This window comes from Malaclemys terrapin, chromosome 14 (genome assembly GCF_027887155.1).
Source record: "Malaclemys terrapin pileata isolate rMalTer1 chromosome 14, rMalTer1.hap1, whole genome shotgun sequence".
NCBI lineage: Eukaryota > Metazoa > Chordata > Testudines > Emydidae > Malaclemys > Malaclemys terrapin.
Genome location: NC_071518.1, coordinates 26,922,573 through 26,939,417, shown reverse-complemented (window position 1 = coordinate 26,939,417; position 16,845 = coordinate 26,922,573). Strand labels below are relative to the sequence as shown.

Below are 16,845 nucleotides of genomic sequence, written 5' to 3'. Positions count from 1 at the left end.
AGGAATGCATTGTAGCATAATATAATAAAATGTAAATCACTCCAGAACAAGCATTAGAAAAGCTCGAGCTAATCCTATTGTTTGTTTTGTTTTAATAATCCATGCAGGTTTGGTTAACACTAAGTGAACATCTTTAGATATATTTTGTGATCATGTTATCTGGCGGTTCATTTTACCCTTTCACTTAAATGTGGAGCTCTGAGTACCAGATCCTACCTTCCTTACTCATATAAAACACCCTTTAATTTCATGGGGGATTTGCCTTGCTAAGGATTGCAGGATTGGCCTAAAGGATAACAGTTCTGCTCAACGTTTATTAACACATTTTCTCACACTTTTCTTGATAATGACTCAGGTACATGTTTAATGTGCAGGGTCAGTTGTGAGGCAGTTTTAGTATTCATAAATCATTAACAGGTCTTTTTGGAGACATCAGCCAGCAGTTAAGAGAAGCCTTGAATTATTGGATATACCTGTTTTGACAGGCTACTCAGAGAACTCTTTAAAAAAAGGGCTGATAATTGTACCACACTGTAAATGGGAAATTGCATCCAGGCTGTACGTGTATTGAAATTCTCTTTACAATAGACACTCAGGTAGGTGTTGGTTTGACTTCAGGATAATGATTTAAACATAAATTGACCCTTGATGAGGGAGTTGGAGTTTCTGGTTTAATGTATTGCAGTTTTCTCTTGCCTTCAGTGCCTTCAAATGCCACACAAATAATTCCTTCATAAGAAGTGCTTTTTCAGGAGATATATGCAGTTGACAGTTAATATAGAATTATTGCCCCTGAATGCATTTTTGTAATTACTTCCCAGAGATCTGTCTTTGTGTTAGAAGACATTTCACACTTTAGTAACATAAGTGTTTGGGGAGAACATGAGCAGTAATTACGAGCAGTCTTTCAGTGAAAATAAACCTAAAAATTATAAAAAAGCTAATGCTAAAGTTGGTTAGAGACAGTGAAGAATTTGTTTTATATGTTATGCATGTCTAAAATATCCAGGTTTAATAACCTATCAGTAAGTAAACTAAAACAATGCAATAAAGATGCAAAGAAACTGGTTTCTAATTTTTAAGCAATAATGAAACTAAAAACTGATTAAATGTGACACATTACTTGAGACAGAAGAAAGAAACTTAATCTGAGTGCTCCTATAGGAGATTTCTGCTATAATGGAAAATGAAATGACAGTTTGATCAATAAAAAATTAGCATCATTTAATAAAAGGTTTCTACTACATCTTGACTAACAAATATCATGGATGGCCTGAAATCCAAGAAAGCCAAAGTTGCAGGAAGTTATTTTGTGTGTGTGTTTGCCCATGGGACCTGATTCTAAACTCACTGAAGATAGTGGAAAGAATCCCATTGACTCCAGAGGGCGTTAGCTCAGACCTAGTATCTGTATGTACATGTACCAACATCAGTAAACCCAAACATGAGGCTAAGGTCCAAAGATGTATTCACAAATGCACATTCTGGTACTTAAGTACTGACAGTGCTTGCAAATACATTAAGATGTTGAGTGAAGTCAGTGGGAATTTCACCCATTGTACTTGCCCCAAGAGGTTTACTGTTGAAATATACAGACAACTCAGAACTCCCTAGGAAACAGAAAGGTCATCTAGGACTTTCAAACATTACTTTTGTGTATTTTCAGTGTATACGTTTTTCTGTTACTGGATATATAGAATACAATATAACTCTTGTCCAGAGATTCATATACAGTACATTACAGCTAGGAGGTACCACTGTGATGATCATCTAGTGTGACTTTCTGTGTAACATGGGCCATAGAACTTACCCAAAATAATTCCTGTTTGAACTAGAGCATATCTTTTGGCAATAGCAATTAGAATTTTAGAAATTTATATTCTCAAATCAAAGTGAGTTTAGACAAGAATGAAACCAAAGTTTCTTTTCTTTATTTTGTACAGCAGAAGAGAAGGACAAAGGTAAAACAAATATTTAGTGTGGAACTAGCTGAGTATTGGTGGTGGGAAAAAAAAATCCAACCAGACATACTTTGTGTTTTGGAGAACCTCCACTTTGCCATTTGCCTAAAAATAGCCATTTCTCAGGCTTTTTCTTAATACTGCAAGTTACTAATTTGATAATAATTTATAAATAAGATGGTTAAGTTTAAAGTAGTGCCCTCAAAATATTGTTAAATTTAGGTATCACAAAGAGCAGGGAGAACTCATAATTAAGTATTTTGCAAAAAGTACAGTGGTAGAAATCGTTTAGTTGTCAGATTGTAGAGCATGAGACATAAACAGCTACCTTTCTCTTCATAATTTAGTGCTCAGTTTGTAACATAGTCCTTTTAAAACGCATTCTTTTCCACTAAACACACAAGTGGTGATTACTTTTTACCCATGAGCCCAATGTGCATTTTTCCCCCCCACTATGAAGTTAAAAGGAAAAGTTTATATATTTAAAATGTTAATTCAGAGCCCATATTGTGGTGATTACTATTATGATGTGAAATGCTGTAGCATTGATACAATACACACCACCTGAAATTCACTGGCTTTTGAATACTATACATATTCATATTTTGTTCCTAACTCACTTCATATAGTAGTTTTAAGTTGGGTTAGTGTATTGCATTCTGCATTACTAATTCAATTTATTGTTGTTTGAAAGTTTTATCTGGCACTAAGCAGCCTGTTCTCATCCCTGCCCTTCCAAAAAAAACCCTCCCATAGCACTATTCTTGCTTGCCTGTACAGTCTGTTGTCAGAATCAAACAAATGACAGCTTGGAGAAGTTGGAATGGCCATAGCCCTAGGAGGTCACAAGGAGGTAACAATATACAATTTTCATGGTTCAAGGGTAGCCTTATCCTACTGTTCTTCATTACAGCACTGCAGTGAGATCAATTTTATTAAGTTTTAAGTCTTAGGAGGCCAACACCATTAACTACATGCTGGATCAAATAATTTTTTTGTATTATGATTGTTTTTTCCTCTTGTTGAGAGAGGAGAGGAACTGATGCACAGAATTCTAAGTCTGTAAGAAGTGTTTGTTTGAGCAGTGAGTGGAATGCATAGCAACCTGAATTTCAGTTGCTTCGACATCTTTCATATACAGGTCCCATACAATTTGACATTGCCTGCAATTTACCGCAGTATTTCATGTGCTATCCTTTCTGTGGTCTTCATTTGTTTTTTCAGCCATTTTCCTGTTTCTTTTTTTTTTTATGGTGTATTGACACTGAGTGTGAAAGACTTAGGCTGCTGTGCACTTTAGAGTCTTAAACGTGCTTGCTTTTGATCCACTTAGCATGTACTAGAGCTCAACAGAGTGCCTTTGCCTCAACCTAGCACTCAGATTAAACTTTTATTTTTCGACATAACTTGGTCTTGTGAACCAACACATTGGCTTATTTTTGTGTATGTTTGAAATAGTTTTATTTTGTAATATAGCAAAGTAGAACTACTAACAATTACATTCACTGCAGCTTGTGTGCTATATATGTACAGTTATAAGGTACAATACAAGCATACACATGATAAAGATTTGAATATTTTAAAAGGATTTTTTAAAAAGATCTTAAAGCTACAAAAACATGCTTCACTGGGAATATACAGCAAATGAGAAACTTCTCTGCCTACACTCTTTAACCTCAGATTTGTTTGCTCTTTCTAACTGGAGAATATTAATAACTTTTTGCCCAAATTTATTGTTCTTGGACTACGACCTGCAGATAATTTTGGGCATCTCTGTTAACATTTAAAAGCTGTCTCTGATATTATAAGATAACAAACTTAATACAGTTAATTCAAACACAGACCCTGAACTGACATTTAACAATAGAAAAACACTTATTAATAAGATTTTAGATTAGGCATTTTACCCATAGTTTTTCTTTTGTCCACACTTTTTAAAATTATACATGAAGTTTCTTCTGCTTTTAGGAGTTGACTGGCCGACATGAAATCACAAAACAGGAACGTTATGTCTTGTTGATAAAACATGGGACAGATTCGTTTCTGGTGCAATACCACTGAAGTCAGTGGAGTTACATCAGGGATTAATTTAGCTCTGTCAGTTTGGCTGGTTATAACACTAAAGCTTCCATCCCTTAGGCTATAAACCTTTTCGTCTGTGACTTTTGCTCCAACCACCTGGTCTGCATCTCTGGACAAACATTCAGGAAATATTTTAAACCTTGGTACGGCCGTATTTTGCTTTTTTTTTTTTTTTTTTTTTTTTTTGCGCTGCTATTAAGATACTGTCTTTATCAAATGGGTATGAATATGTTGCTGTGAATGTGCCCTCTGGGTAGTCACTTTATGGTGGGTTTTGAAGGTGTGTCCTAAAGTACTACTGTATATATTGGGATGGTGGGGGAGTTTTGGAAGTCCTTCACAAAAAAATTCTGCAGGACGGGATCTTCCTCATCTGCTGTTGGGAGCCCCAAGATACTAAGAGTCTCCTTAATAAGGGGCATGTCCTCCATTCAGTGCATGTGACTTGGGTCCCCTCTTCTGACGAGTCCAGGAGGAAGCTGTGTTCCTGTGTGGGTTGGCTTAAGAGGGTGATGACCGTCTTATCACAGTGCGACTGCTCTGCTAAGATGTTGGTGAGCTGGAGGTGTCAATGTCTTGGCTTTTTTTTGTTTTTCTTCATGTTTTCAAAAGTGACCAATGTGACTTCCGTGGTGTGCATATGTTTACATGTATAGCTGTTATAACTTGTCAAGTCTAAGCATTTCTACCTGTGCCTGGTTAAAGTACTTACAAAAGAAGCGTTGCACAATTAGAAGGTGAATGTAGTATCAACTATAATGAGACATACTTTTGATAGAAGCCCCACAACTTGAGGAATTTAAAACTAGATTGGACATAGTACTAGATAATATACTATGTCGCAGTGGTTCTCAACCAGAGGTCTGGGCCGCCTGTGGGGCTGCGAGCAGGTTTCAGGGGGGCCACCAAGCAGGGCCAGAGTTAGACTTGCTGGAGCCCAGGGTAGAAAGCTGAAGCTGCACCGCATAGGGCTGAAGACCAGGGCCCTGATCCCTGCCACCTTGGGCTGAAGGCAGAGCTTGAGCAACTTAGTTTTGCGAGGCCCCCTGTGGCGTGCGGCCCCATACAGTTGTCCTGCTTGCTACCCCCTAACGCCAGCTCTGGCTTTCATATGCAGAAAACTAGTAGTTGTGGCACAGATGGGCTGTGGAGTTTTTATAGCATGGTGCGGGGGAGGGAGGGGCTCAGAAAGAAAAAGGTTGAGAACTCCTGCTATAAGGAATAATCCTGCACTTCGCCTTGCAAAATTGTACTGAAAATATATCAGAACAAGCACAAAATGACAATATTTTACTTGCCCCTTTCTTTTTGCAATTCTGAAATTGCCTAAAAGGTTCTTTACATTGCTAATTTCTATAGACCAAATCCTGAGAGGCAATGTGTACCTGCATCTCCCAACTGCAAATCAATGAGAATTGCAGGTGGTCATAACCTCTTGGGATTTAGACCCATCATTTTGTGTCTCTAATTGTATGCTGCCAGTTAATGCCCATAGCTTTTATTTTTATTTATTATTGTTTGTATTACCATAGTGCCTAAGAGCCCTAGTCAAGGATCAGGACCCTATTATGCTAGGCTCTGTACAAACACAGAAGAAAAAGGTGATCTTTTAACATACAAAATATAATGGGTGAAATCCTGGCCCCACTGAAGTCAAATGAGAGTTTGGCCGTTGACTTCAGTGGGGCCAAGATTTCACCCTGTGTATGTAATTTATTTTAAAAGTGTCAGTTTTAAAAATTGTATGGTTTTCATAACAGAAAAATTCATGAACAGTTCACATCCTACACATCACTATATTAATTATATACTAATTCTAATTTCAAATAAGCCAAATTTAATGAATTCCTCTCCTTGGTGTATTTCTTAGGTCAGCATGCCATTTAGTAACACTGATATATTTTGGCCTTTTCTATTTTTGAAGTACTGGCCTTATTTCTAGAAAATAAACCATCTCTTATCAAAAGAAATGATTAAGACTCACTGAAAACACTAACCATAGTGGCAAATAAAGTAACATTTTACTGACATTATTGTCCAGACTCTCATTAAGATAGTAGGGTAAAATATTCGTGTGTAGATGCACAGCAAACATTTTAAACCTGATACAATACAAACTGGCTATTTTCTGTAACTTTAGGCATAGTAAGTTATATTTTCAAGGCTGATAATTCAAATTGAAGCCTCTACTTCAGTTATGCAGCCAAGTGATTAAATACATTGAAAGCAACAATTAGAAATGGTTGCTATCCTGTGGACATTCAATAGTCTGTTCAGTATCTTGTTGGAGAAACTGTTGAGTGTGAGTGGTTGAGAGTTTCAACCTTGATTCTTTCATCATCAGTATATGGATTTTTTGAGTATCCTATGTACTTGCAGCTCAAGTATGCCAGCTGTACCTAGCATGCACGTCTGTGAAACACAAAGATTTTTTTATTAGAATTAATTAGCAGTCATTTATTTTAACAAACCAGTGCCAGCAGTTTTCTTGTGTTGACTTTTCCACATAACCTCTGCGTTACATACAGATTTGTCCTGGTGTTGCTTGGTAACAGTATGTCAGTGTTAATATGCTACCCTCTCAATAATATGTACCTTGTGGGAATTCCTGGATATATCAGTAAGTGTGATTTTTTTTTTACAGTATATACAATAGCATAAATAATAGTTTCCCAATCAGATTAAGCAATCCAAGCTCTAAGGCCATCATAAATATTTACCGCTCAGGCAAATAATAAAACTTGCACTTGATAGCATGTTTTAGTCACTGATCTCAAAGCACCTTTATAAAGGTGGAGAAGTGCTTATCTTTATGTTATAGATTGAAAAACAGGCATGGAGAGGTTAAATGACCGGCCCAAGGCAGACAGAATCAGTGACAGGGTAGGTCTCCTGACGCCTGTTGATCAAACCACTAATTCATGCCTTCTCCGCCGTATCTACTGGGGAACTGAGCCTTCTCACAGGTAAACAGAATGGTGTCTCTGGCCATTTGTGAGACTCTTTTAGGTTTCCACCCCCTCTTTATTCCTGGTATGTTCCATTCCTGAGTGCAGCTGTTACCCAGGCTCTACAAAAGTGTTGTACAAATAGCCCTTTCTATTGTATATTTCTAGCCTTGAAGGGACACTTTGGTGTTGTGCAGATTTGATCCCTCTGAAGACAGTGCCGCCTTAGCACTACCAGCTTGATGAGTCAGAATTAGAGCCTGCTCCCAGTTCTGGGTCACAGATGGTAACCATTAGGTTGGCATAATTTTTTCTTATGGTGACTTACAATCTTTTTTGTAGGTTATTTTTTTGTAACGTTTCTTAGTTTTAATAGTCAAAATGGAACGTGTGGTGTCTCTCTTCTGAAATTCGTTCCATTAGGATCCATGTAGCAATACTTGAGATTAGGTATATTATACTATAAACTCATAAGAAACTCAGCCAAAGTCTTTAAAAAACTCATTCTTAAAGAATGAGTTAACAGTATGGCTACATGGAGCAGGATGCAAAGCTTTTAATTACTAGCTTACCTATTTGTATCAGCCCACATTGGTTAGTGACCAAAAAATAACATTTGATGACTGCTTTCTTTTATGAAATGAGTTGATGCTCTCAGTCTAGTTTCCTATGGTTATGTGGCCATATCCAAAATACACAGCAATCTAAAGCACCACCAATGACAGCCTTGTTGGCAGTTTCTGCAGACGCACAAAGACTTAATAGGCAGGAGTAAGTATCACACTCCTAATATGTATGTTCTTTAGTTCTTGGTTGTGACACATTGATAGGGCAACGTGTGCTACCGCTGAACTTGGCTTGCCTTGCCGCGCGCTGAAGACCTCTCTCCAAAGAAAAGCCTCCAAGTCTGTCAGCCCAGCATATTTCACAGGCACTACATTTACTTTAAAAGAAAAAAAAAAGTGAGCTGTCAGTGATAGTGAGGTCCTCCGTGCTGATATTCATATTCAATGTAAATGAAATTAACTCAAAAAATAGACACCATGCTTTTCTTGTCCATCGTGCTTGCTGTAGATCCTGCTTTATAAGCAAGAATCAAGTATATAGCCTGGAAGAAGAGTCTAATAAAGATAACATTCAAAGGAGATTGACAATAAGATGGAGAGAATCATGCACAAGTACAATTCTTTGAATACAGAATCTCAATTTTGAGCAATTTTTCCTCTGCTAAATACCTGAATTTATACAAGATTTGTTTCTGTGCTGTTACACATGCATATGTCTAGTAATGAAACTTCGGAAGGTTGCTCTTGGTGGAGCAAATTTCCTGTTTTAATAGGAAATAAAAAGATTTTTATAAAATGTTGCATTGCAGATGGAAATCTGTTGTCTTACCTCACATTGTACAAATTATTTTTCTGAAAGTAGTGTGCTAAATTATTTGTTGTTGTTGGATAGAGGGGAGCAAATTCATCCCTGGTGCAGTCATGTCGTTATTGGAGTTATACCAAGGATGAATTTGTTGCAATATGTTCACCAGATCAGCTGACTGTCAAAAGGAAACATTTCTACTCTGCTGTGTTGTATAGGTCCTGAAACCTCCACTAATTTGCCCAAGCCCTTTTTATTTTCTTGGCATTGGAAAGGCCAGTTTTAGAAAGGCTTTCTCTAAGTTTGCCATTAGCAGTCAGAACAGAATTATGTGGCAGTTCTTTAAATTGGATTTATATACTTGGACTATTTTTATAGGTTTCTGTCTTGTAAAACTAGGAGAGTTGACATTCTGATTTATTAACTATCAACTCTACAAGACATACAAGGTTTAAAGATATTGAATGAGCTGTAATGATTGTGATTCAAGTCTGGGATGAGAGATTGTAAAAAGATGTGTTAAGTAAATATGACAAAATGAAAATGATAATTTTAATATATACATTAAATTGTGTGTTAAGTAAAGCAAAGCTATCATAGCCTTAAACTTATTATTTGGGTAGGTACCAGTTCAGAGAGAACCAGAATTATGTTTTTTTCCCTACAATACAATGTTAATAAAGGAAGAGGTTATAAAGCATGAGATTCAGAGAACAGTACTTTACTGAATAAACATAGTCCAAACAATGGCTTACAATGTAGAGAACTTGCTGAATAATTTTTCTTGTTACCAAACCCTTAAATTCATTACCACGGCACTAGTGGTAGATCTGGTTTCATTAGATGAATATAATAGGTAGCTTTTAATGAATATTTTCTATTGCAAATATCTGTGTAAACGGACAGCAAAAGATCCTGAAAATGTGTAGATCATTTCATTGTTGAGAGATGCTATATACACCACAAGCAAAAGCATTGATTTTTAATATTTCCTTTGCAATCTGAAGGGTATGTCATGCTATGAGTGCTCCATGGAAAACTGCAGAACACTTTACACCGGTTGATTTACACTATTGTGTTCAGTGCAGATGTTTGAAAATGTGTGTTTTCAATGGATGGCAGTAATAGAACCCTACTAACTTTATATATATGAATTGAAGTGCTTACAGTTCCTAGTTTTCATCTTGAATAAATTGTATTTCTCAGTTTAGTTTCATTTTTTCAGTATTGGTTGGCATTAATCTCTTTGGATCCAATCCCTTATGAGAAACGATTGATCTGTATAATCAGTGGTGTTTCCTTCATAATTAAAAACAAACAAACAACCCAACAACTTTATAACATCTCATTAAAAATTTGGATCAAGAAGAGATACCCTCAGTCCCGTTTAACAAATTAACTTCTGTCATATCAATTCAGACAATGAACAACTTGGAACTTCTTATAGAAGATTCTGTGAATTCAATTTTTTATTGCAGTTTGTGCTTCAGGTTCAGTTTTATAATGATTCTTTACAGTCCACACACTTTATTAATACAGAGTTTAAGATGAATGGAAGGAGGCAAAATAAGCAAATCAGTCTAATAGCATAATTTGAACATGCTCTTTGCAAACTGCATTTTGGTATTAAAGACACTATGTAGCTAGAGAGCCTGATTCTTACCTCCATTAGACCAGTTTTACACTGGGTCATTTCCACTGATGGCAACGGATTTAATCCTGACTTACACTAGTGAAAAGAGAAGCGGATCCATAATTCTATCTCTGTTTTAAACTTGCAGTTTATTCTGAAAACGAATTCCTTTCCCTTTAAATTTCCATTTTCCTGAATTTGGATCACAGTTTAAAATAAAGAATATCCAAGAAATCTGAATATCAAATACTATAATGTTAACCCGACAACTAGAATTCAAAGCATGTCTGCCTAGCAAATTGACTTCGGTTAGCTCAGGTTTAGTGGAACTACTCACATACCAGAAGATAAATAGGTATGGGGGCCTTAAAACAGATAATTTTTTCTTAGTGATGCTTGAAGATTGTTTTTTTGGGGTGGGGTGGGAAGAACTAAAGAATTAAAATCCAGCACTTAACTTTTCTTAATAGTCAATAATTAATCTTGCAAGTTTGTAATGTACTGTGAATCTGCTTCAAATGATGAAGTGCTAACAGGTTGGTATGATGGAGACCTAGAGGTTCCTACCATACACACACTAAAGAAGATTAGAAGAAAGTATCTTTGGAGGATTCACACCAAGTATTAAAGAATACAATTGAGAGTTGTTACACTGCATGATACAAAAAACACATTAATATAATGAGAGGTGTCAGGAATAATGTGAAGTGAGAGCTAGGGTAATTAAATGTATCTAATAGATGCAAGACCGTTTCTTTAAAAATTTTTCCTCAGACCACTAAAACTTAGTGGAGTATATTCTTCCTGTTGGCAGGAGGCCTAGGAGGAGAGTTGGAGAATGAGGTGAAGGACAGCCGGGCCTTGGAAGAGAGGAACAGCGTGACGAGTCAGGAAGAGAGAAATGAGGAAGATGAAGACATGGAGGATGAGTCAATTTACACCTGCGATAACTGTCAGCAGGACTTCGATTCACTGGCAGACCTGACTGAACATAGGGCACACCACTGTCCTGGAGGTAATGTTAAACTAGCTTTACAATTCTGACAGGTGGTTAGCTGGGTAATTGGACATAGCAACAGCTTGAGGCCTCAAGTGAGATTAAAGAATTAATAATGTAATTTTACAGTTAATGTAATTTTATTGTGGTGCCTTGGGTAGCCTTTGTTCACTTCTTTAATAAAATTAAAATAAAAGCAACAGCTTTCCAATTGGAATCTGTCAGTAATTATGCTAGACAAAAATGTTGTCTTTTTTTATTAGCGCTAAGTTTTAGACTGTTTTTTCCCCCCTTCAAATGGAGGAAGGTTGATTAGTTCAAAGTTAAATGATTTAAGTGTGCAAAATTCTAGGGAAGAGAGACTCTAAAGTCCTCTGAACACTTTAAGTGGACATGACAATTTCTGAGATTAAGTTTTAGGATGAGATTTGTAATCCCGTGCTAAACAAGGGCCATATTACTGCTTAATGGGTCATTATTGCATTTCCTTTTGAAGTTTAAGGAGATGGTGATGGGTGTCATCACAAACTGATCTTGATTTTATTTTCCGAAAAGAGAGAATGAGCTCAGAGCATTGATGTGAACAATTGTAACATATATTGCTCTTACATGACACTTTCTATGACAGGGAAACCAGCAGGTATTCTACAGATCAGGTTAAACTGATTTTTATTGCCTACAGTAAATATCTTTGCAGGTATAACCAAAGATGTAAACAAAGATATTAGGAGAGTGAGTCAGAGAATGTTCATGAGACTAGAAGTCTCCATCCTTATCCTTCCCAGAATGCAATATTCAGCCATCGCTTTTCCCCACAAGTCACATCAAAGATCTTTTGTGCCAGTTCTTCTGTGGGGAGACTGGCTAGGTCATCAACCACAGAGGGAAGCTTCCTCTCTCCTGCAGATCGATCCCCAGACCCTCAGTCATCTTCCTCCCAAGTGCATCTTCCTCCCCTGGCTTCCTACATTTGTCTGATAAATAGTTTGTGTCATGTCTCTTCCTCCCTCCACTGCCCCCCAGCTGGGCACAACTAAAAATAATGTTACTAGAAATGTATCCGATAGGTTGAGATACCTGCAGCTTCCCAGATACGCTAGTTTAGTCTGCCCTTTGTTCCTATGATACTTCATGGGGCTCATGGTTGGGCTGTCTTGAACCCAGGCCTGTAGCTCTCTTCCTTGCCCTCTTACAGCTATTTGGAGAAGTGAGTTCCTTCTTTTACCCATTTCTGCCTGCTGGGAGGGATGGTAAGTTCTCTCTTGTGCTGCAGGGGGACAGGGATTGCAATCTTACATCTGTCTCAAGTACTGGTTCTTCTGCTTCCTGCCCTGCTGCCTAGAATCGGCGCAGTTCTTGTTCTGCCAGTATTGGGCAGAGGTTAGGGAGCAAACCTGAGGCCCCATCAAAACCTTCAGACAATCTACCTCAAGGTAACTACCCACAGGCTGATAGCCACGGTAGTAGTGATGCAGAGATTCTTTAACATGCACTGAAGCATTGATAGTATGTGGAGGGCTTTGTTCATTCATACCTGACTGCCTGGAAGGAGTAGCTGAAAACAACATAAACATTGTTGAAGGCCACAACTTCCGAAAAGGAAGGCAGAGGCGCACAGCTGGTACAGCCATTTGTACACTCAAAATGAAGACCAGCAAATGTTTAAAGATGCTGAGCATGTGTAAAGTCCTGTTAGAGCAGTGCCTAAGTGCAAAAGCAGCCACTTGAAGGGGAGCATATTCCTTTGCTCATAAAAATGGGCTTTAAAATGTGGCCTAAAATATATAAAAAGAAAATGACGTTATTTAGTGTCAGTATTTTCAGGGCCCAATTTTAATTTATTCAAAAATTTACAATTTCATTAGTGAGAATAAAAATAAATTCTATATTTTTGTGGGACCTACCATAACACTGTATATCAGGCTCCAACTCCTGACTTTTGAATTGCAGTTAATACTATTCATGACTGTACTGTCTTCGTACATGACACTGGTACAAAAGGGAAGACATTTTGGCCTCAGAAGGCACTGTATAAGGACACATGGAATTGTTCCTGATTAACTGTTCTTGATTAACTCCGTGTGTGGATGCTCTTATTCTGGAAGTTATGCTATTCTTCAGGAATAGGTATCGCACTTTAAGGGTACATCTACACTACAGCGGGGAGTCGATTTAAGATACGCAAATTCAGCTACGTGAATAGCGTAGCTGAATTCGACGTATTGCAGCCGACTTACCCCGTTGTGAGGATGGCGGCAAAATCGACTTCTGCCGCTTTTTGTCGGCGGCGCTTACTACCACCTCTGCTGGTGGAGTTAGAGCGCCGATTCGGGGATCGATTGTCGCGTCCTGACGGGACGCGATAAATCGATCCCCGAGAGGTCGATTTCTACCCGCCGATTCAGGCGGGTAGTATAGACCAGACCTAAATTTGTATTCTACCTTAATCAGAAACAAGTTTCAAGTGTAGACAAGCCCTAAGTTGTTTGACAAAAGTAAAAATGTTTCATTTAAAGAACAGCGAAAACAAATCTATGCTAATTTCAACAGAAAAAGACCAGGGTAAAAATCTTTCAGCATTAGAAAATAGGATGTGTTAAAAATATTACCCTATAAAAAAAGCTACATGATAGTGTCCTTTGATATACTCCACTTCTTTTATTTGTAGTGCCTGCCATACAAGATTGTAATGTAGTGTCTGTCTCTTGGCAAGTAAGGATTTCATATCTTAATCTGAAGCAATGTTTTCAATAGTGTATGTGGGTCCAGATCAATACAGGCAATATTTGTGCTGCTAATATTACAAGGGTGGTAATAGAACATAACTAATGACTTCCTGTGGGATACTGAAGTTAGGAAGACCTTGCAACTCAGGAGTATTGCAAGATTAGGTGAGATCACTCCAAAGAATAGGAAAAAACATCTATTTCATTGGAATCCCTTAGAAATTCATTACAGTACACTAAAGTTATAATACACTTTGAAAGCACCTTATTTGATATGGAAGGAAGTAGCAAACAGCCATTTTTCCCCTTTGCCTTTTCATGTACTTCAAGCTTGTTTCTTTCAGGACAAAGCATCATTGAAATGTAGACATCTCTTGTAGCATAAATGTGTGGTTTTCTTTTTGATGTCAGTGACAAGTAGATGTTCTCTTTCTGACAGAATTAGGTGCCTTTTATGCCTATTACTCTTGCCTGATGTCTGTGATTGTAGGTTATAGATTTGGAGTTTCTACCAGGATTCTGAAATGGGTTTAAGTGGGAGCAACTTCCAGAGAGGTGGCATCATGTTCCTTCTCTTCCTCCCTCCAAAAAACCAATTAAGAAGTCAGATCTTGGAAATGATCCTTAAGCCAATTAGAAGACAGTTCTAAAAATGCCTTCCAAAATGAATGCGACTGCTGAGCATATCATTAGATGTCTTGAGTTTTTAAAATTAATGCTTTCCCCCCTTCCTCTTACTTTAGAGAGAACTAAGTATTGGCACCCATGACAGATTTGCCAATCCTTTTTTAGAAAACAAATATTTTTTGACCATTGCTGTTATACTTTGGATTGTTGACAATAATATAATTCAAACCTGGATTTACAAATCACCATGTCCCCTCTGGCCAGCAGCAAAAGCTGCATGCATCAAGCAACTGTTCAGCAGTGTACCTTTGTTTTTGGCTGATGCTGTTATTTCTTATCTGATGAAAAGTGGCTGAGAAGCCCCAAGCTTTGCTATGCGTGTATGTGTGATTCTGTTGTTGTTTATCCGCATGCATGATTGCCTTTTCAGGATTTTAGTACTTTTCTCAGATTAAAAATACAGCTCCATCTTCCCTTTATTTTTACCTCCTTCACCCATATTCCCCTCCCGGGCTGCCCTCCCCCATGGTCAGTGTCCATTTGTAGATTACTCTCCTTCTTTTCAGTTTCTCAACTGAATACGGAGTATTTTTTTAGCACATTAGCACATCAATGAACTGGACAGTAGTAGGTTACATTGGGGTCCTTGAGCATTTCATGAGGTCCTCTTCTGTTGTTGATAACTTTACAGGTTGTCTGTTTCAAACAGCAGCAGAGCTATATATGGAAATTGCCAGCTTGGAAGCGGCTGATTTTTCTAAACTACTGTACGGTAGGAACTAGTTTATAATTAAAGTCTTGCAGTTGCTCCTTTTAATGCCCTGTAACTTGTTCACTAGGCTTACATTTTAAATGAGGTATTGTAACTGTTTCATGCTAGTGTATAATTTTTCATTTTCTTGTATTCACCTTCTACAGAGAACAGTAATTGCCTTGCAACTGTATATACAGGAAGCTCACCCAACAGCCACTATGTGGCAGCTTGCAAACCTTCTGATTACATCTCATGAATATAATTCTTATGTAGTACTTTGTATTTCATATTTACAAAAACGCACTTCTTACATGCTTCCCTCCCCTCTGCAAAATATACAATGGTTTGCTGCACTTGATTGGCATTTCAGAGGTTATTTTTCTTTTTTAATATTACTGATTCCCCCCCCCCCCTTCACAGAAGAAACTGAAATGCTGTTGTGTAAAAGCAGTATAGAAAGTTAATTACACCCCTAGTTTATACAGCTGTGGCTTTAATGACCTACTGGCCCTAATTACTATGTTGTGATTCAGTCTGAGTGCTCTTTCCTTTCCCAGAACCCAGTTGCTTTCTGTTAACCTGGCTAGTGTTTTAAAGTAAAAGGTAATAGATTTCCTTTTTGTCTGTGTGTGGTGCTGAAATTCATTTTTCCTGCTTTCCACGGGAGCATATTAAAATTGGCACCAGAAGAGCCCTGGTAACATTGCCAAACAGTGTAGCAACAAATGTCTTCCCTTAGAGTGCTCACTTCTCAGCATAAGGATGTGAAAGTGGGCACTGGGACAGTTAAATGTTTATCATCATGTTGCTTGAAGGGCTGTTAGCACAAACTTTTTGTGTTGCAGGCAATAACACCTCCAGATAATGGGTATACGGAAGATAATAAATTGCCGGGTCAGCCTCTGCTGTCCTTGATGACTAGGCATTTTGTGTTTGGCCCTGTATTCTTTACATGCATTCACTGGAATAAGAATACAAAATACAGTCTGATTGACTTTTCACACTACCACTGTAGGAATGAAAGGAGCCTCATTCTGTGAGGTTCTAAGAAGTCAGTGTTGAGGGCGCTCCACTTCTCACTTGAAGTGCCAAGATATTCTTAGGCTGACTTCTGGCTGGAATATCTGAGGGTCTAGCATAACTGATTCCTGTTACACAGATATTATTTAAGTGTATGGGGCTGGTTTTCATTCAGACTTTGAAGAAGTTCTTTTCAGGACTCCTATAAAAAGCACATCAGTAAGTTACTCTGCCAATGTGGCACCAGCCCCCTCCAGCTTCCTGTTTAAATCCACAGTGAAATGTAACCATCTCTTTAATATTCTTTACTACATTACATAAAAAGTATTGGAATGTCTGAATCTGCAGCTGGAACTGAGCAAAAACTCAGTTACAAATCTGATGATAAATAACGCATATGCTAACCTTTGAAGTATCAGCAGTTTAGTTGAGCTTACTGTGAAATATATTTCTTGAGCTGCTGCTTAAGTATATTCAAACTAGAACTTGTAAGATTTTCACTCATTCAGTGTGCCAGAGGGACATGTGGTGTGGTTCTGTTTAAGGATGCGGGGGTGGGAGGTGTTTCAGAGTATATGTATGTGCCCATATGGGAATCTCTTAGTCCGAACGTTGTCCTAGTGTAGTATTTAATGAATTAGGAATGTTTATAAAAGCTTTGCAAAATGTTGTGATTCCTGATGGTGTTGCTTTCCAGCACTCCCGAGAACCTTTCTGCAGTTTGAA

General features: G+C 37.7%; 1 protein-coding gene across 6 annotated transcripts in view; it reads left to right on the top strand.

The window, feature by feature from the left end:
• ZNF423 (zinc finger protein 423) overlaps positions 1-16,845 on the top strand; it is a 323,891-nt gene that overhangs the window by 106,098 nt on the left and 200,948 nt on the right. For 4 of the 6 annotated variants that reach the window (XM_054048905.1, XM_054048910.1, XM_054048904.1 and 1 more), the window contains 2 exons: positions 10,810-11,010; positions 15,037-15,117. In XM_054048905.1, coding sequence (XP_053904880.1) covers positions 10,810-11,010; positions 15,037-15,117 — 282 coding nt within the window. The remainder of the gene's footprint in view (positions 1-10,809; positions 11,011-15,036; positions 15,118-16,845) is intronic. The other 2 variants (XM_054048909.1, XM_054048906.1) reach the window with 1 other exon arrangement.